We start from the raw sequence: 20,632 nt of genomic DNA on the forward strand, positions 1-20,632 counted from the left end.
TATACAGCGATTCGTAGATATGAAGATCAGCGATTAGTGATGTATACAGCGATTCGTAGATATGAAGATCAGCGATTAGTGATGTAGACAGTGATTCGTAGATATGAAGATCAGCAATTAGTGATGTATACAGCGATTCGTAGATATGAAGATCAGCGATTAGTGATGTAGACAGTGATTCGTAGATATGAAGATCAGCAATTAGTGATGTATACAGCGATTCGTAGATATGAAGATCAGCAATTAGTGATGTATACAGCGATTCGTAGATATGAAGATCAGCGATTAGTGATGTAGACAGTGATTCGTAGATATGAAGATCAGCGATTAGTGATGTATACAGGGATTCATATATATGAAGATCAGCGATTAGTGATGTATACAGCTTATTATATGCATAATTATATGCATAACCCCACTTATTATATGCATAAAAAAACCAGTGCATTTTATGAATGTTATTCTTACTTCGTGCACATGCGAGGGGAAAAGCGGGGTTAAGCAATTGGTTCATGTCTGTCCGTCCGTCCTTCTGATCAGTTTATGATCGTCTGATTAGTTTATGATATCCAGTTTATGACCGAGGAACAACTTATTTGAATTAAATGTTATATATTTGGAGCACGAATCGAACGGAACATGAAGAGAAAGACAAGTTTGCCGTTTCTTGGTACTTTGGCTCTGAATTCGTCCTCATCGCACATGCGCATGGATGGAAAAGTGAGACAATATCTTTACTCTGTCTGCCTGCCCGGCAATCAAGTAAAATTTGAAAACAATTCCAAACAGGAAACTGTGGTTTTTATGGACATTTGTAAAGGACACAAACAACAGGCACGAATAACAAATGTACGTGTTCAATAGGGTGATGTAATCGACACAAGTGAAACAGCGATAAAACACGAAATTAATTTATTGATATGACCTTAAACCTTTATTGAAATTGAATTATATACTTGATCACTAGAACGCAATACTTCCAAGAACAATGCTATATAGCAGGAGAGGGCGTGGTATGTGAGAGGGTGTATATCGGGGGGTGAAGAAGAGACCGCCGATAAGGATGTGGCTGACGCTGATTGACGCTGTGTTTGATGGTGATCAATAAAGCCTTCATCTTCTTAACTACAACTCAACATCATCTTATTACTGTGTAGGGTGGTGTATTATAAGACTGCTACATAGTGCTGAACTAACAAAAAATAATTAACAATCTTTCAAATCATTATTTTATTAAAATTAAGATATAAACCTGAACACGGCACGGGGTATTGTGTTCTATGAACTCTCCTTTTCATTGTCTTCGTTACAATTAAAGTGTTAATTATCAGCATGAGGATATCTTCTCAGTCTGCCATCAAGGTGTCAACTTAGCAGAAACCTTAAGAGTTAGGCCTGGACTGGCAGATTTGTGCACGGTTTCAATTCGGCCGATCATCGCTCTACTGTTCTGGGGAAAAGCCCCACATGCACGGGGTGGTGACGAGCGGCCATCTTGAGTGTGGCCTCATTCATGCAACAACAGGTTACTTCTCAATATAATATATATATATATATATATATATATATATATATATATATATATATATTTGTGCTGAGAGGGATGTTTTTAGCATTTTGTGTTGAATATCATGGAAGAACTTAACGTTTACTCAGCTCATTAGGCCTAGGTCACATTTGCCACGGTGGCCGTGGGGTCTCCAAAATCTGCGGCCACTAGCAATTATACGGCGGCCGCAGTATTTCCACGGTCAAACAATGTAGCAGTCACATATGTTTTTATTTTTCGGGTAGCCGCACGGCGTATTTAGAAATCGTGGAGACCGAAAATGTGGGGTTGCCGTATGGTCTTTGATTTGATGTCGCACGCTGACCTTAGGGCGTCGCTGCGGCGGCCATAGAATTTTCAAGGCAGATGCAAGGTGCCCGCAAGGCGGCCGCAGGGGGACCTTAAAGCGAACATGCGGCCAGACGGACGGTAACGAGTTGGTATATATACCAGTTCTTTTTTTTACTGAAATAAAAATATGACAGTATATATAACTGAATATACTATAACTATAATATACCGTGGTGCCCCCAGAATCCGAACGCCCCATTGTTTTAACAAATTGGAATCCAAACAATTTTTTCGAGAAAATTTTGCCCTAAAAACCTAATACATTTATAAAACCGAACACAACGTAGCGTTCATGTTTGTTCACGTGTCTCCCCCACCTGTTCGAGCTGCATCTTCGCGCTTTGTTCATGCAGTTCATCGGTGGAAGTCCTCGTGAAAGCATCTCTCGTGTGTCGATCGATACTTTAGGCCTCAGTCACATTTGCTCTACGGCGAGGATACGGCGGCCGTACGCTCTCTGAATTTACAGAAACGTGCGGCAGCCGCAGAGAAACTGAGGTGGCCTCAGGGTGGCCCTATGCCGTTTGGCCATATTTTACAGGTCGTAAGGTCGCCGTGGAATTATAACGCAGAGTTATAACTTTTTTCATATCTACGTTCGCCATAGAAATTCGACAAGCCGAAACAAAAGAACTGGTTAAAAAAAAAAAATTAACCCATTCGTTACCGTCCGTCTGGCCACACGTTCGCCTTAGGGCCCCCCTGCAGTCCCCCTGCGGTCGCCTTGTGGGCACCTTGCCTCTGCCTTGAAAATTCTATGGCCGCTGCAGGAACGCCCTCAGGTCACCGTGCAACATCAAATCAAAGACCGTACGGCACCCCCACGTTTTCGGTCTCCACAATTTATAAATACCCCGTGCATCTACCCGAAAAATAAAAACATATGTGACTGCTACATTGTGTGACCGTGGAAATACTGCGGCCGCCATATAATTGCTAGTGCCCGTACATTTTGTAGACCCTCCGGCCGCCGAGCCAAATGTGACATGCCTTACCTCGTGTTTTCACCTTCATTTGTGATGTTTTTTGTTTTTTTTTAATCATCTTGTGTTTTAATATTAATAACAAAAAAAGCAATCCGATCACGTGGTGTGACGGACTGTCGGGCAAGGATTGAATTTCGCAGCAAAACCGGTTGTAATTTGGAATATCCATGATTACGTCAGCCCGATGCGTTTGATTAAAGTGATTGTGGTTCTGCGGGCATCATGTTTGATGAGCTGCCCTGGGGGCAGCGCTCTCGCAGAGTGCGCGAGCGTTCGGAACCCAGGACGGAGCTCGAGCCTGTGTGGACCTTTGGATGTGGTGATTGTACCAGTTTACATGCAATACACCGCCACCGAAGGTCATTTACTCATCTTATTTTACCTTAAACATGGGGAATTTCAGTTTAAAGTGTCGCGAAAGTGGGTTTTCTTTGGGTCCACGAACGGATTAATTCACTCCATTATTTCTTATTGGGAAAATATTTTTGGAATCCGAACTTTTTGCAATCCGAACAGCCTCCTGGAACGAATGAAATTGGGATTCTGGGGGCACCACTGTGTATAGGCAAACACCTATACTCCGATCTCTAGCGGTAGCGCACGGAGGACGCACAGTCGACGCAGACTGCCACGGAGGCCGTACGTAGGTGCACGGCGGGTGTAGGGGAACCTGCTTCGACCCTGCGTTGCCCGCAGGTAGTCACACAGACCGCAAGGCCACCATACGGCGACCGTGGAAATAGTTTGGCCGCCATAATTTTAAGGGGGTTGGGAAAATTCATTTTTCATTGAGAAGAGCTTATGGCAGCCGCACGAATAACGCAAGCACACCGTACACGCTACGTACGGTCGACGTGGAACACATCTACGTCATAGCTTGGCTTGTCGAATTGCTACGGCGAACGTAGAAATGAAAAAAAGTTCTAACTCCGCGCTATAATTCCACGGCAACCCTATGGCCTGTAAAATATAGCCAAACGGCGCAGGGCCTCCCTGAGGTCACCTCAGTTTCTCTGCGGCCACCGCAAGTTTCTGTCAATTCAGAGGGCGTACGGCCGCCGTATCCTCGCCGTAGAGCAAATGTGACCTCGGCCTTAGTAAATGAAGTTATAACCAAGGAAAAGAGGAATTTTATTTTAATTTTTACCTTTTTCAGTCCCAGAGATCACAGCATCATAAGTCATGGGATCATGTGGGAAAACCAAAAAACAGGCCAATTTGATACCTCTTCTCTTTTATCTCTTTACAGATGTTCCTGATCCTCCCAGCACCCCCTCCATTGTCGTGCTCGGTGGGGATTGGTGTTTGGCAGAGTGGGAGCCGCCAGAATGGGATGGAGGAGTACCATTGTTAGGTGAGTTGCACCCTGAACCGACATTTCAAGGAGGACCACCAGTTACATCATGCGTTGGATCCATCACGGTGTTTCATGTAACTGTTTTCAAGGTGATCACAAAGCTTGTGCTTAAGATGAAGGATGTGCAATGAAAGCGATATGTTTATGGAACCTCCATGACCATGTCATCCACAAGGCACTTTGTATTGTACTTTGGGTTATTGTGTTGAGCACTCACTCCATGTTATTTCATTGTACCGACTCTTTCCTGAAGAATACCTCATGATGGTTAGATGAAGAGGAGTCCCCCTAATTTGGCAAAAATAATCCATGCATTTGCCATTTTGAAATGTGCATGTTTTGGTGAAGGGAAACTTTGTATGGTGAATAATGTTTTTTTTCATGGCTGGCAGGATGGCCTAGAGGCCTGCACACTCACCTATGAGCTGTCTAGCATGGGTTGAAATCTCAACTCAGCTACAAACTCTCGTCCTCGTGTTGCATAGGCAGGGTAAGTCATCAATGTGTGTGCCGTCCCTTGGATGGACGTTAAACTGGGCATCACGTCTGCCAGCATTAGTTGGTGGATGTTAAAGATCCCATGGTCTCCTTCATGAAGAGTAGGTGATCTATTGTCAGCACCCTGTACAAATTACAATTTCCTGCCCCAACCTACAGAGGACGTTGCATCAGCGACATAGCCACATCCTCAGCCATGATGCTACTCCCAGCCTTGTCCTGCATACTGAAGAAGAAGAAGAAGAAGAAGAAGAAGAAGAAGAAGAAGAAGAAGAAGAAGAAGAAGAAGAATCAGACCAACAAGAGAGCTCAGGTCTCCACCCTCACCTGGTTTCCAGGCTCAAATTTCTACCGCATGGGCGAAGTGACGTGTGGAGACTTTTCCTCGAGTGCAGAACATGGAAGTCATGGCAAGCACATGACCGGTGGATATTTATCAGACTAGTCATTTGACCCATTTGCGTTTTCCCCTTTTGAAAACATTTCAGAGCCAAGAACATTATTCCGAATCCAACTCAGCTACTACTAGGAAAGATTAATGACACTAGATGAAAACTATGGAGAGAAGGAGAAATATCTGTGCCGGGTTTTCCTGTTACAGAACCATTCCCACAATGTTTGGACCGTTGGAGGAAACTTTTTCATTCTTCCTTATTATAAACTGGCCATTGATGACCTCTAACTCCAGTTCAATCTCCTGGATTGCATTATTGTAGAGCTGTCATAGTAGAAAATACCTGTTTGACTGTCCCATCTGAGCACACAGGAAATGATGATGGGATCCCAGATTCACATCACAGATATTGTGTTGATTTGTCCATAATTTACTAATGTCCTTGTAATTCATGTCAAAGTACATTGATGCTCCTTGTATGTATAAGTTCCACCATGAGCCCCAACCATTTCAGAATACACATAAGTACCCTGAAAGTGCCATTTCCCACACTTTTGACAGGCTATGTGGTGGAACGTAAGAAGAAACAGAGTTACCGCTGGATGCGCCTCAACTTTGATCCCGTGAAACAGCTGAGGTTTGAGCCGCGGCGCATGATTGAAGGGGCCACGTATGAGCTTCGCGTGTTCGCGGTCAACGCCATTGGAACTTCGAGGCCTAGCCCACCATGCCAGCCATTTGTTCCTCTTGGTACATTTATACATTAATGGTCTCCAGTGGATCAATGAAATGGACAATTATCATGGAGTATGATAGGTATTCCACACGTAGGGATAGCACGGAAAAAAATGGTCGCCCATTCAAATGTGTACAAAATTATGCCAGCGTAAAAACTACTACAGTGTGAAGTCAGAAGCATTTAAATGCATAGCTTGTATTCTCGAACATTTTCATAACTAACAAGAATGAAAAATATGCCAAAATGCATCGCTAAAGTACCAAATCGAGAGATCGCAAAATCGCCGATTTGTTCATCCTCGAAATGTTGATCAATGTCATCGTGTCGAGCACATTAATGCTGAATTCACTTTAATATGAATCCTATTGATGGAGATTTATTTACTTTAATATTGTGATGGACTCTGCCTCCCTCATGGATGATGCAATACTGCCAGAGATGAACTCTCAGGATGTCGAGTCGAGGTGTTCTGCGCATGTTCAGTGACTCCGAGGTGGGGTGTGGTTGCTTTTTAAAATCAATTTGACCAGATGGCTGTTTCAGCACACGCATAAGGTTTTAGTGGGATTTCATTACACCATGGGAATGTGATTGCGGCTCCAAATACAGAGCAAATGGTTTTTAAAATGACAGATTTTATAAACTAGCAGAGTACCTGCCCAAAAGGTTATCTTGTTCCAAGCATGCAACACATTCTTCTGACGCATACCTTTATTTGGGCAGTGTATAGGCAAATGACAGCTTTGTATAGGCAAAATATAAGAAACCCATGAAGTTACATGCATGAAGCAAAACCATACCGACTGCTTATAATTCAAAACACCTCACAGCACTGGAAAACGTGGGGACAGGAATACTGTACTGTAAATGGTGGAGACTTGTAATACCCTCCCCCACCTGGAGACGGCGCTACACGATACACATTTACAAAGAATTTGCCCCCAAGACCATCAGCTAAGATTAAAAAAAACACCCCTAAATATTAATTGGGGTCATGCTGATCCTCTGCAGCAAGCCTGGATGTAATTGGCCCAGAACAGTCGAAGGGAGTAGAATGACAAACAAACAAACACACAAACACCAGTCCATGAATTATAGTAAGGATATTGGGGATGGGGACATGAGAAACGGAAATGGCAGTAAAATCGAGACAAACTGTATGCCATAGTTTTAAAGCAAGGTAACAATTTTCCAGCTATTATATCATTTAACATGAATCGTATTAATGGATAGTTGTATAATTTTATATTAATCCTATTAATGGAGAATTATATAGTTTAATAGGAATCATATTATTAGAGAATTATATAGTTTAATATGAATCCTATTTATGGAAATTATGTTATTTAATATGAATCATATTAATAGAGAATGATATAGTTTAATATGAATCCTATTAATGAAGAATAATATTGTTTAATATGAATTGTATTAATGGAGAATGATATAGTTTTATATCAATGATATGAATGCAAATTATGTCATTTAATATGAATCATATTAATTGAGAATGATATAGTTTAATATAAATCCTATGAATGGAAATTATGTAGTTTAATACGAATCGTATTAATTGAGAATGATATCGTTTAATATGAATCTGATTAATAGAAATTATGGCGTTTAATATGAATTGGATTAATTGAGAATGATACAGTGTAGTTTAATATGAATCGTATTAATGGAAATTATGTAGTTTAATATGAATCGGATTAATAGAGAATGATACAGTGTAGTTTAATATGAATCGTATTAATGGAAATTATGTAGTTTAATATGAATCATATTAATAGAGAATTATATAGTTTAATATGAATTCTATTAATAGAAATTATGTCATTTAATATGAATTGTATTAATATAAATTATGTAGTTTAATATGAATCGTATTAATGGAAATTATGTTGTTTAATATGAATCGTATTAATAGAGAATTATGTAGTTTAATATAAATTCTATTAATATAAATTATGTAGTTTAATATGAATTGTATTAATAGAAATTATGTAGTTTAATACGAATCGTATTAATAGAGAATGATATCGTTTAATATGAATCGGATTAATAGAAATTATGGAGTTTAATATGAATTGTATTAATTGAGAATGATACAGTGTAGTTTAATATGAATCCTATTTATGGAAATTATGTAGTTTAATATGAATCGGATTAATAGAGAATTATATAGTTTAATATGAATCCTATTAATGGTGGTTGTGTAGTTTAATATGAATTGTGTTAATAGAGAATGATAGAGTTTAATATGAATTCTATTTATGGAAATGATGTAGTTTAAAATGAATCATATTAATAGAGAATGATACAGTATAGTTTAATATGAATCCGATGAATGGAAATTATGGAGCTTAATATGAATTGTATCAATAGAGAATTATATCATTTAATATGAATCCTATCAATGAAATTATGCAGTTTAATATGAATCATATTTCATAGAGAATGATATAGATTAATATGAATCTGATGAATGGAAATTAATATAGTTTAATGTGAATCGTATTAATGGAGAATTATTTTGTTTCAAACAAATCGTTTTTATAGATAATGATAAAGTTTAATATGAACTAGAATAACCCGCGCTCTGCGCGACATGTTGGGGTGGGTGTCTTTGAGACAGGAACTGATGCAGAGTATCAGTAGTAATTTTACTTTAATGCAGTAAGTGGAATACAATGTTCAAAGTACTTCTTGATACACAATGTTTTGGGTTATAGCATTACAAATGCAGTAACCGTTTTTGGCACGATTTCACTGTTTCAGAAGCATTTTATTTACTTTTTTTTGTACCATGCACCTCATATGGTCTTTGAGATAATGTAAGCCGAATATCACGTTACTCGAGCGCAGAACAAAGTCGAAGATAGCGCGACACGAAACAACAAACTCGGAAATAATATATAAGATTCTATTTATGGACAATTATTTTATTTAATATAAATAATGTTAATAGAGAATTATATCGTTTAATATGAATCCTATTCATGGAAATTATGTCATTTAATATGAATTGTATAAAGAGAGAAGAATACATTGTCGTTTAATATGAATCGTATTAATGGAAATTATGTAGTTTAATATGAATCGTATTAATAGAGAATTATATAGTTTAATTTGAATTGTATTAATAGAGAATTATGTAGTTTAATATGAATTATATTGATGGAAATTATGTAATTTAATATGAATTTTATTAATTGAGAATTATATAGTTTAATATGAATTGTATTAATGGAAGTTATGTAGTTTAATATGAATTGTATTAATAGAGATGATGTTGTTTAATATGAATCCTATTAATGGAAATTATGTAGTTTAATATGAATTGTATTAAGAGAGAATGATACAGTTCAGTTTCATATGAATCCTATTAATGGAAATTATGTAGTTTAATACGAATCGGGTTAACAGAGAATGATATCGTTTAATATGAATTATATAAAAGGAAATTATGTAGTTTAATATGAATCGTATTAATAGAGAATGATACAGTGTAGTTTAATATGAATCGTATTAATGGAAATTATGTAGTTTAATATGAATCGTATTAATAGAGAATGATAGTGTAGTTTAATATGAATTGTATTAATGGAAATTATGTAGTTTAATATGAAGCATATTAATAGAGAATGATATAGTTTAATATGAATTATATTAATGGGATTATTTTGTTGTTTAATATGAATTGGAATAATAGAGAATTATATAATTTAATATTAGTCCTATTCATGGAAAATTTAACTGTATAGTTACCTCTGAACTGATTACATTTTGGTGAAGATCCGGATCTGACTCCGAGAATTTTTAATTGATCCTTCACCATTGAGAGATATGGCCAAAAACGATATATAGCACAATATCTCAAAAAGTTGTGGACAGATTCAAATGAAACTTTGTGGACCTGTTGGGTGTGTGATAAGGAAGAATTGATTCAATTTAAGTGAAGATCTGAATCCGGATCAGGTTTAATATGAATCCCATTAATTGAGAATTATATAGTTTATTATGAATCCTATTAATGGAGAATTATATTGTTGCTGTCTTCGCGCCCGCCGGCGTGCGACGGCCACGTAACTCGAATCGCGGCACGTCACCCACCGGACGGACAATCCAGTCGTGACCCTCTCGGACTAACGCCGGGAACCAGTCACGGGTGGACCTTTCGGTCTCACCGCGATCGAGCCAATCAGCCCCCCGCGTGGGATAGGGTTGCTCGCCAAATTCGAACTACCTAAGTACCCACGCGGAGGGTAGACCGGGCGATCGCACCTCGCCGCAGGTCGACTTCGGACACGGGCCACTTAAGCGATCCGTTCCGTACTATCAGAATAACCGAGCGGTGTTATCGTCGACCTCGACGGTTCGATTAATTGCTCGGGCGTATTCAGCCCACTACCAACCCTTACGTGAAGCAAGATGGGGATTCAATGGGGGAAAAAGGCGAAGCGAAGCGGGAGAACAGTTCAACAATAAAGCACATTTATTCGCGGCACACGGGAAGCACACAAATACAATTCCACCAAATGCACACAAAAAAAAGAAAACACAATTCCATTTACACAAAAAGCAAATATAAAAGTGAAAACAGTGCAGAGCTAATACCGACTACCGAGCACACGGCAACACTTATACAATTCTACTTCACAGACGGCGCCGACAACACATACCCAAAACCAAGGAAAAGAAATCCCCCAAGAATGGGGTAGGCCTGAGGCCGAGACCGGGTCGGGCCTACCCGTCTGGTGATGAGGCAGCGGAGCGCGATGGCCCACTGCAACCCGCGGGCCTCGTGGACAGTGCCTGGCAGGGGGTGGGAACGGGGCCCCCTTGGTCGCACTATCTCAGCGCGGGGGGAAACAGGAGGGGGTTGCTGATGCTCGGGGTATAGAGGATCTTTATTATATGCGACGAGCGTCTCCACCTCGGCCAGGTCGCGCTGTCGGCCTCCCTCGGGTGCAGCTTCCTGCACGACGCGAGCACCCCCTCGTCTGGTGTCGCCGCCTTTCCACAGCTCCGTCCCCTCCGTTCCGACTCCAACGCACACGACGAGCAGCTCCACCGCCCGCGAAGTCTTGACCCTCTGCTTCCGACTCTCCTCTTCTTGACTCTCCGACCTCGTTCTGCTGACTCTCTCGTTCCTGTTTTGCGACCCTGCCCTGACTGACGAACACCGTCCTTTTATCCCCCCGTAACTTCGCCTTTGACCCCCTCCCTTTGACCTTTCACCTCGCTCCCCATTGGCCCGAGAAAAAGTGGGCGTGAAGGCTTTTTGATCCACAAATTTGCATATATCGATCGCCCTGGGGGCGGGGCCAATTCGCCCCTCGCTCACCGATTGGACGGCAAAAAGTGGGCGTGTGTCGTTTTTGATCCGTTTTTGAAGCAGAAAATCCGTGATTTTGTACACGCTGTTCGACGCGCGTTCTGCACGAGTCCAGCATCGGTGCCCATGAGTGGCGCGAGATGACGGTGATGCGATGGTGGCGAGTTGTGACGGTAAAAGTCATGGCGGTTGAGGTGAAGCGGCGTTGTGGTTGGTGTTTGATGTTGTGGTTGTGATGGTGGCGATTGTTCCAAAATAAAGATAGTAAAAGAAAAACGGCTATCCTAAAGAGTCGCAGCACGTATAAATGACATGTATTCCCACTAGACAACGGGTTTGGGCCTAACTACACATGCACTTACCGAGATACCTCACCTAAGGGACCTGAATGGTGGTTTGCGAATCTGGTAACCACAACACTACCCCCTTCCCTTTTTACAGACTCGTCCCGAGTCGTCAAATTTTAGGTGTGCCATCATGTGTAGTTTCCCCTAGTACATTTTACCTACGGATCCCTGAGTGCGACATTCATGGTATTCGTGTCCCCAAAATAAATAACCTGAGGGCTGCGTAACTACCTAAACAAACTCACTCACACGGACGACTTAAATAAAATTGCCGGCGCTAAGACATACATGCCGGGGGCGCACTCATATGTACAGTACATCTTAACCTTAACTTACAAATTTTACACTAAACCATGGCCCAGGATCATTGAACTCTGCAAAGAAAGCAGTTAGCAGGGAGCCAGGCTGCCCGCATGCAGTCTCTGGCTCAAAACAATGCAGGTGACAGGGAACGTGGCTGGCTGCTCACCGCAGTCCAAGGCCTTCCCTTTCAGGGCTGACGCAGTGAACCACAACGGTGCATGGGCTGCACAACGCAGTCTCCGTGCCAGCTCAAGTGGCACACGCAATGAGCACAACGAATGGATGCATGAACGCAAACACGGTGCACGGGCCGCCACTGCAGGCCCGTGTTGTAGCTGCCAACAGGGCAGTTCTTGCAGCTTGCAAACTGTTGCCTTGCGGATCCTGGCGCACATGGAAATGAACAGGGGGGCAAAGCAAAAATTGAGCAGGGGCTGGTGAACGTGGGCAGTGGGCATGGCATGGCAAAGGTGAGCAGGCAAACACAGCCCGCAGAAGAAGGCCGCTGCAGGCAAACTCAGCCCGCAGAACCAGGCCGGCACAGGCCTCGAAGAAAAACAGCCAGCAGATGAACTGGCCGGCACAGGCCTTGCAGTAACACAGCCAGCAGATGAAGCTGGCCAGCTTTACCCGTCAGTGGAAGTTGGTGGAGGGGTGCGGTGGTGCTGGCCACTTGGAAGGCAGGCTCGGACCTACCTACCTGTCTCCCTCCCACCTATCGCCTTTGCCTGTCACTGTACATACCCACTCCCTTAATTTGTCAAACCCCAATTTAGCCCCAACTTATTTTTTTTGTTGTTTTTATTTTTACTTCCCCACTATAAATCGTCCCCTAACCCCCTTTATCGTCCTTGTTCGGCTAACCTATCCTGTCACCTAGCCTACTCCCAACCCCTACGTTCCCTTCCCGGAGGAATAAAGAGAGCTAACGTCTGTGTCGAGGCCCAACGAAGCCTCAGAATGGCCTCCCAGAGTTCGGCGATCTAACCCAAAGTGGGTCCAGCGGCCCACGCGACAGCGAGGGATGGATGGTGCGGAGGGGTACACTTCTAATCTACCCTATCCATTTAACTGTTAAACTACCCCGGGGCTTTCAACAAGCGCCTCTCGCTTAAACTATTGGTTCTAACAACCCAGATTCCCGTCGCCTGTGTTGGTGTCCTTACAATTTCGGGCCTCGCCCCAATTTTCTCTCCGTGCCCTCACACGGTCTCCTGGCTGGGACACGTGGCTCCCTTTGGCAGGCACGACCCTCTGCCGATTCTCCCGCTATGGCACCCCCGGGCACTACACTGCCTCCGAGCCTACCAGCTCCCTAACACCGAGGAGTGCCCCCATGGCACCTCCCCTGAAATGCACACGTGGCAGGCCGGCCTCCCGGGCCCCTTTCCGAGGTCACCCGTGCCCACAACACTGCCCACGCGGCTAATGGCGCCCGGGCCCCCGCACCAAGCAGGCGCACCCGTGCCCACTACTCTATCCCGGCCCCCATGGGCCCTTGGCCCTACCGCGGCCGACTAGCCTGGTGCCCGGGGTACCCACTCAGCGATACTCACCTTTCGCAGCCACGCTCCCAAGCCCGTCAACAGGGCTCCTGCACCCCCTCCAAATGGGTTTCGAGGCCTACCTTCCACCAACAACAAAAGCGACCTCCATTTTTCAATTTAACTAACCCAGCTAACTCACTCTACACTGACCCCGGGGTCCCTTGGGCGGGAGTCACTCCTCCCCCCAATCACTCATCGCACCATGCATTCCCCATTCGCTTCATACACACAGACCCGCTGGCCTCACTCACTCAACAAGCACATGCTTCCACTTCACTCACCAACTCTTCAACACACACACCACTGAACTCTGCCATCCTCCTAACTACATCCCCTAACTAACTCGTGCTCCCACGTCGTCCCTTAAACTACAGCACGTTCCTTTTAACACTACGTAGCTAAGCTACGTCCCCACTACACATTCATAAGTCTGTCCATGTCCTCAAATAATTCATTATATTTCCCAACCTAAAGCTCACTACAATCCCTCTAACTAATCCATTCCACGGACTCCATGAGGACTTACCCCTGCCCAATGAAGTCGGTCTAGCTAAGCTAACCCTTCCCCCTAACTAGTTTTCATCCTGTGCCCAGGTAAGGGGGTCTTTCACCCCTTGCCCAGGAATCCTTTGCACCCGAAAGTCAGGCTTGCTCCTCTTTTTTTTTTTTTCATGCGCAGCACCTGCGCGGCAACTCAGAGCTCGCGCACTTTGCACCTGGCCGTGACGTCATGCAGCTGCACGTGTTCCTCGTCCCTCCTTGGACGGTGCCATCCGGCAGAGATACCCCTCCTGCCGGATTCCAACCCCACGTGCAGCCATGACGTCACCGTGCGCAGAAAAAAAACAAGCCCCAAGTCTCGAGGGGTTCCCCACGCGAACACATGTGCTTTGCCCGTTGGAGCTTAACACACACGATCGCGTGGAGAACCCGTCCGGTCCAAATCCATTTACCTGCCTAAACTTTGTCCGTCCGCGGGATCGGCAAATCCACCGCGTGCGTTTCCGGACCGGGACTTCACTCTCGCAAGCGAGCACGTGGTGGTCTCGTGCGTTGCACAGCACGAACCGCGTGCTCACTGCTGGGTGAACCCGGCACGGTCCTCGAAACAACTACAGCCGCTACTCGGCTTTCTCTCCTCTGTCGCCGTCGCCGTCTCCGTCTCCATTCCACACACGCATACCTGCGTGTTACGACGCACACAGTCCACTCCATCACATTCACACGGGGAGACGCGGCTGCGTGCTCCCGCATGCCAACCGACATCTCCCTCTCATACCGCTCTCTCACACACACGGTCTCCCTGGCACACAGCGACCTTGCACACGGCCGTTCACTCACGCGTGCCTCACTACTCACACAAACCATACTACTCACACGTGGTGCTCCATTCACTCGCGCAGGGGAACTCACCCGCGGTGCCTCACCCACACGCGAGGGCACTCAACCGCTGTGCCTCATCCACACACCGTGCCTCACTCCTTACACGGGGGGCACTCACCCGGTACCTCACTCATACACGGCGACACTCACACACGCGGTCTCTTCCACACAACGTCCCTCACTCATACACGCGGGGGCACTCAGCCGCTGTGCCTCATTCACACACGGCGTGCTGGGAAGCACGCACTCTGGCACCATCGCCACCACACCACTCACACACGGGGTCGCTTCCACACACGGTGCCGCACTCACACCTTGCACCACACACACAGGGACAACCACACTGGGGATTCGTGTCCCCATAAGGGTCTCCGGGGCCTCTACACCCCCCAAGCTCTCCGTGCACCCGTCCACAGCACTCGTCCCCTCAACCTCGCAAAACACGACCGAACTCACCTGGTCGTGACTGCTAAGCCTCAAGGGGCATACTCCCTCCCCTCGTTCCTGGAGGAGGCCATCCCGCTGCTCGCACCGGGTCCCTACACGCTCCGCGAGCTCACCCCCATTGTCCTCCACTACCTCCGTGTGTGCGTGCGCGTCACTTACCCCGTCTTCATCGTGTAGTCTTCCCTCTATCGTTCCCATCTCCCGTGTCTCTGCCAACTCTTCACCCTTTACCTCCCTTGTCTCAACTATTATTTCCGTTGTCGTCACCTCGTGTCTCGTCTCACACGTTTTGGTCTCCCCATTTAATTTTTCCCTTTCGGTCATCGTCACGACCCTCGCCCAACACGTTCCACGAATTATTTTTTCACCCGCCTCCACCGCGGGCCTGTCAGCCGTTGTACCCCCTTCCAGCTCGTTTGCTCCCACACGTGAAGTCGCCATTTTGCTTCTCGTGAAGGGTTAATTTGCTCGCTCGTAATTTGGAGGGAATCGGGGGTCGCTTCTCTCACCCCTGGACCGATTCCCGTGAATTTAATTGGAGACAGGAGAGCCCGTTTTCCTGTTCTCCGATACCAGTGCCGCGAGGAGGGCGATGAATTTGTATCCCACTCCTGACACCAGTGTTGCCGTCTTCGCGCCCGCCGGCGTGCGACGGCCACGTAACTCGAATCGCGGCACGTCGCCCACCGGACGGACAATCCAGTCGTGACCCTCTCGGACTAACGCCGGGAACCAGTCACGGGTGGACCTTTCGGTCTCACCGCGATCGGGCCAATCAGCCCCCGCGTGGGATAGGGTTGCTCGCCAAATTCGAACTACCTAAGTACCCACGCGGAGGGTAGACCGGGCGATCGCACCTCGCCGCAGGTCGACTTCGGACACGGGCCACTTAAGCGACCCGTTCCGTACTATCAGAATAACCGAGCGGTGTTATCGTCGACCTCGACGGTTCGATTAATTATCGGGCGTATTCAGCCCACTACCAACCCTTTACGTGAAGCAAGATGGGGATTCAATGGGGGGAAAAGACGAAGCGAAGCGGGAGAACAGTTCAACAATAAAGCACATTTATTCGCGGCACACGGGAAGCACACAAATACAATTCCACCAAATGCACACAAAAAAAAGAAAACACAATTCCATTTTACACAAAAAGCAAACATAAAAGTGAAAACACAGTGCAGAGCTAATACCGACTACCGAGCACACGGCAACACTTATACAATTCTACTTCTACTGAGCGGCGCCGACAACACATACCCAAAACCAAGGAAAAGAAATCCCCAAGAATGGGGCAGGCCTGAGGCCGAGACCGGGTCGGGCCCTACCCGTCTGGTGATGAGGCAGCGGAGCGCGATGGCCCGCAACCCGCGGGCCTCGTGGACAGTGCCTGGCAGGGGGGTGGGAACGGGGCCCCCTTGGTCGCACTATCTCAGCGCGGGGGGAAACAGGAGGGGGTTGCTGATGCTCGGGGTATAGAGGATCTTTATTATATGCGACGAGCGTCTCCACCTCGGCCAGGTCGCGCTGTCGGCCTCCCTCGGGTGCAGCTTCCTGCACGGGGCGAGCACCCCGCCGTCTGGTGTCGCCGCCTTTCCACAGCTCCGTCCCCTCCGTTCCGACTCCAACGCACACGACGAGCAGCTCCACCGCCCGCGAAGTCTTGACCCTCTGCTTCCGACTCTCCTCTTCTTGACTCTCCGACCTCGTTCTGCTGACTCTCTCGTTCCTGTTTTGCGACCCTGCCCTGACTGACGAACACCGTCCTTTTATCCCCCGTAACTTCGCCTGACCCCCTCCCTTTGACCTTTCACCTCGCTCCCCATTGCCCCGAGAAAAAGTGGGCGTGAAGGCTTTTTGATCCACAAATTTGCATATATCGATCGCCCTGGGGGCGGGGCCAATTCGCCCCTCGCTCACCGATTGGACGGCAAAAAGTGGGCGTGTGTCGTTTTTGATCCGTTTTTGAAGCAGAAAATCCGTGATTTTGTACACGCTGTTCGACGCGCGTTCTGCACTAGTCCAGCATCGGTGCCCATGAGTGGCGCGAGATGACGGTGATGCGATGGTGGCGAGTTGTGACGGTAAAGGTCATGGCGGTTGTGGTGAAGCGGCGTTGTGGTCGGTGGTTGATGTTGTGGTTGTGATGGTGGCGATTGGTCCAAAATAAAAATAGTAAAAGAAAAACGGCTATCCTGAAGAGTCGCAGCACGTATAAATGACATGTATTCCCACTAGACAACGGGTTTGGGCCTAACTACACATGCACTTACCGAGATACCTCACCTAAGGGACCTGAATGGTGGTTTGCGAATCTGGTAACCACAACAATATCATTTAATATGAATTATATTAATGGAGAATTGGAGAATTATATACACGTTAATATCAGGTTGGCTTGCTTGGTTTTTCCATCTGAACTCTAGTTCCCATAAACGATGTTGATGTGTCCATTGTCTGCTAATGTCCTTCTAATCCTGCAACTGTGTGCTGATGTTTCCTAATGTTCTTGTCCAAGTATGTGACATACGTGTACATATTCCTCCATGAACCTTAGATTGCTGTTTTAAACTAAAATTATATTTATTCATCATAACTAAAAACAAGTTATGTTTACAAGTTTCTAATGGAGTCACAATAAGAAACATTGCCAGCCATCAAGGTTTTCAATACCAATCCTTGCCTGAGACATTTAGCAGTAAGTGATAACTGCAGGATGGCATGGCCGGCATGCGGACAGAGCTGTTAGTGCTAGAAATGCCAGTCGAGTTACTGGAAAGGACATTCCCGATATGTTTCAGAGATTGGAACCTTCAGAGACATGTGGAATTCCATCAATGTTCCACTCCAAACTGAGTGGTTCCTTAAGGACAGCAATCAATGACAGACATAATTAACCCCTGACACAAGTGTACCTCATGAAACCACACAAAGGCCGAAGTAGCCCCACATTGTACTACAATTAACAGCACAATATGTAAGGGCATTTTATTAATTAGTGGTTAAGAGAAACAGTTCCCCCTCCCTATACATCTGTAATTTTCACCTTTATTCACTTCTAAATTCATTTTCTCCGCAATCACTTGAGCGATTTACACAAAGCCTTCAACATAGCGTATGTATACCCAATGGGTATATTTTTGAAACAAAGTTAGATGATGATTGGATGGAAAATGTGGCCAGCGTTCCAAAACTTCCATTTCTTTAGGCATTAGTTGCAGGGTGCTTCACGTTTCAGGAATAAATGGCCTCAACCTCGCTTCTTTCAGCCTAATAAACTTTAAAACTACCATGGGACCTGGTATGACAACTTTCACCCACAATAACATCACACAACCTCCTTACCAAGCAGGAACGGGCTCCATCCATTGACTCATTCTCCTTATTATGTCAATTCTACCTGGTCCTCCCTGCTATCAGACCCACCTGGAGAACCGACAGGATTGGCTGTAGAGGATGTGAGTGATGAGAGTGTCACTCTGAGATGGAAGATGCCAGAACAAGTTGGAGTGACAGGTCTTTTGGGATATCATGTAGAGTATCAGGTGGATGGAGGTGAGTTAGCTTCTCAAAACACAAATGAGTGTGCACTGTGCACTCTTCATGTGTAATACAGATTTGTGAACGGCTTGTTGCGTGTGTACAGGGGACGAATGGAAAGAGGCCTGCCCAGGTTTGGTGGCACATACAAACATGTGCGTGTCGGGACTACCCACTGGGGCACACGTGATCTTTCGTGTTTGTGCTGTGAATGCTGCAGGACCAGGACCTCATGGCTCTCTCTTCCAACCAGTCACTGTTCGACAGGTTGTTGGTGAGATCTTTTTTCATCATCATCATCATCATCATCATCATCATCATCATCTATCCTATGACCAAGCAGAGTGCTGGGGCTCCAACGGTGCATGTGCACATTTCCAAGGACAAACAGACAAGGTGGTCCCCATCTTCTCTGCAGGCTTGGTTGGAGTAGGAATTGGTCATAAGTTCAGGGTGCTGGTGATGACTCTCCTACTTTCATGGAAAATCATGGATCTCTAACATCCATCAACTAATGCTGGCAGACAGGACAACCGGCTTAATGTCCATCCAAGGGACATACACTTTGTGATGCACCACTGTCTACGTAGCTCCAGTGTGACAGATTATAGTCAGGTCGGGAATCAAACCAAGACTAGATAGCTCAAAGCTAACTGTGCTACCTCCGAGAGACTGCAACATCTGGTCAGACCACATTTCTGCACTGCAGAAAGAATGACATGAACATATAATGTCATTTGCATTTTTGAGACAAAAAACATTTTATCTTGTTACTGTACTTGTTTTTCACCATGACATAACTATGTTAATTAAGACGACGCTGATCGATGAAAGGCCACACCTTCAGAAAGTGACGCCCCCAAAATAAAACCATGCTTTAAGAATACAACTCGGCCTAAAATGACAGCACAAAGGTAGCACACTCGCCTTTGAACTAGCTGTGGAGTGTTTGATTCCCGACCCGACTATAGATGGTCACCCTTGATACTTCACAGGAAGGGTGTTGCACAAATGCATACCACGTCCCTCATATGCCAAATGTCACATCAGCGAGCATTTGCCGGTGAACGTTATAAGATGAATTCCACGTAAAACTGGTCAAGCGATGCAAAAAATAAATTTCGTTCTGACGACGACAGAATTAGTTTTTCGTTTCAATAAAATACCAAAAGAGAGAACGAATGCCCTTTTCGTTCGTTTTCAACTTTTATTGCATTTTTTGCAAAGAACAATATGTTGAGCCTGTATTCGAAGATTGGATATTTTGTGATTCCGTCACGACAGTTTACCAGCTGTGAAAATTGGATGAGACTACTTTCGAGCAGAAAGCGGGTGAAATTCATTCGTTCATCAATTGAGCTTTTGCGATATGTATCACGCAGTTGCAAGAATTCGGCATGCGAGCAGAGTTTTCGTAATAAAGATACCTTCCCGTAACCTATGTCCTTTAGCGTGTGATTCCGTCACACAATTTCAATTAATGATTACTAATTAAGTGCTATTTGTCTTGGAATTTATTTTCCACTGATCATTCTTATTGGTCATGTTTGTCATTACAAAAGCATTATCATCGAGACATTTTGGGATACAACTTGAAAATATGAATCTGAATACAGAAAAGTCTCATGCAAATGGTGATTCCGTCACGCTGGAATTCATGATAAGATCCCGCATTGTCTCTCGACAAAGAGTAGGCAGTTGTGTGCTGGCACCCTGAACAAATGATAATTCTTGCCTAATTGACCACCACTTTGAAGGCAATGGCAAACCACCAAATGTAATCCTTGCCATGAGATTATTCGACTGCTTATAGCACCATTTACATGTTCAGGAGAAAGTTGTTTGCTTGA

The 20,632-nt window shown here is 45.2% G+C and overlaps 1 protein-coding gene across 1 annotated transcript in view; it reads left to right on the forward strand.

The window, feature by feature from the left end:
* LOC147025638 (myosin-binding protein C, cardiac-type-like) overlaps positions 1–20,632 on the forward strand; it is a 94,396-nt gene that overhangs the window by 59,989 nt on the left and 13,775 nt on the right. Inside the window, exons 17-20 of the mRNA XM_085887094.1 lie at positions 4,136–4,240; positions 5,697–5,885; positions 18,663–18,797; positions 18,889–19,056. Of these exons, the coding sequence (XP_085743220.1) occupies positions 4,136–4,240; positions 5,697–5,885; positions 18,663–18,797; positions 18,889–19,056 (597 nt within the window). The remainder of the gene's footprint in view (positions 1–4,135; positions 4,241–5,696; positions 5,886–18,662; positions 18,798–18,888; positions 19,057–20,632) is intronic.

This window comes from Eptatretus burgeri, chromosome 6, assembly GCF_056783735.1.
Source record: "Eptatretus burgeri isolate ZD-2024b chromosome 6, Ebu_testis_v1, whole genome shotgun sequence".
Taxonomy (NCBI): Eukaryota; Metazoa; Chordata; class Myxini; order Myxiniformes; family Myxinidae; genus Eptatretus; species Eptatretus burgeri.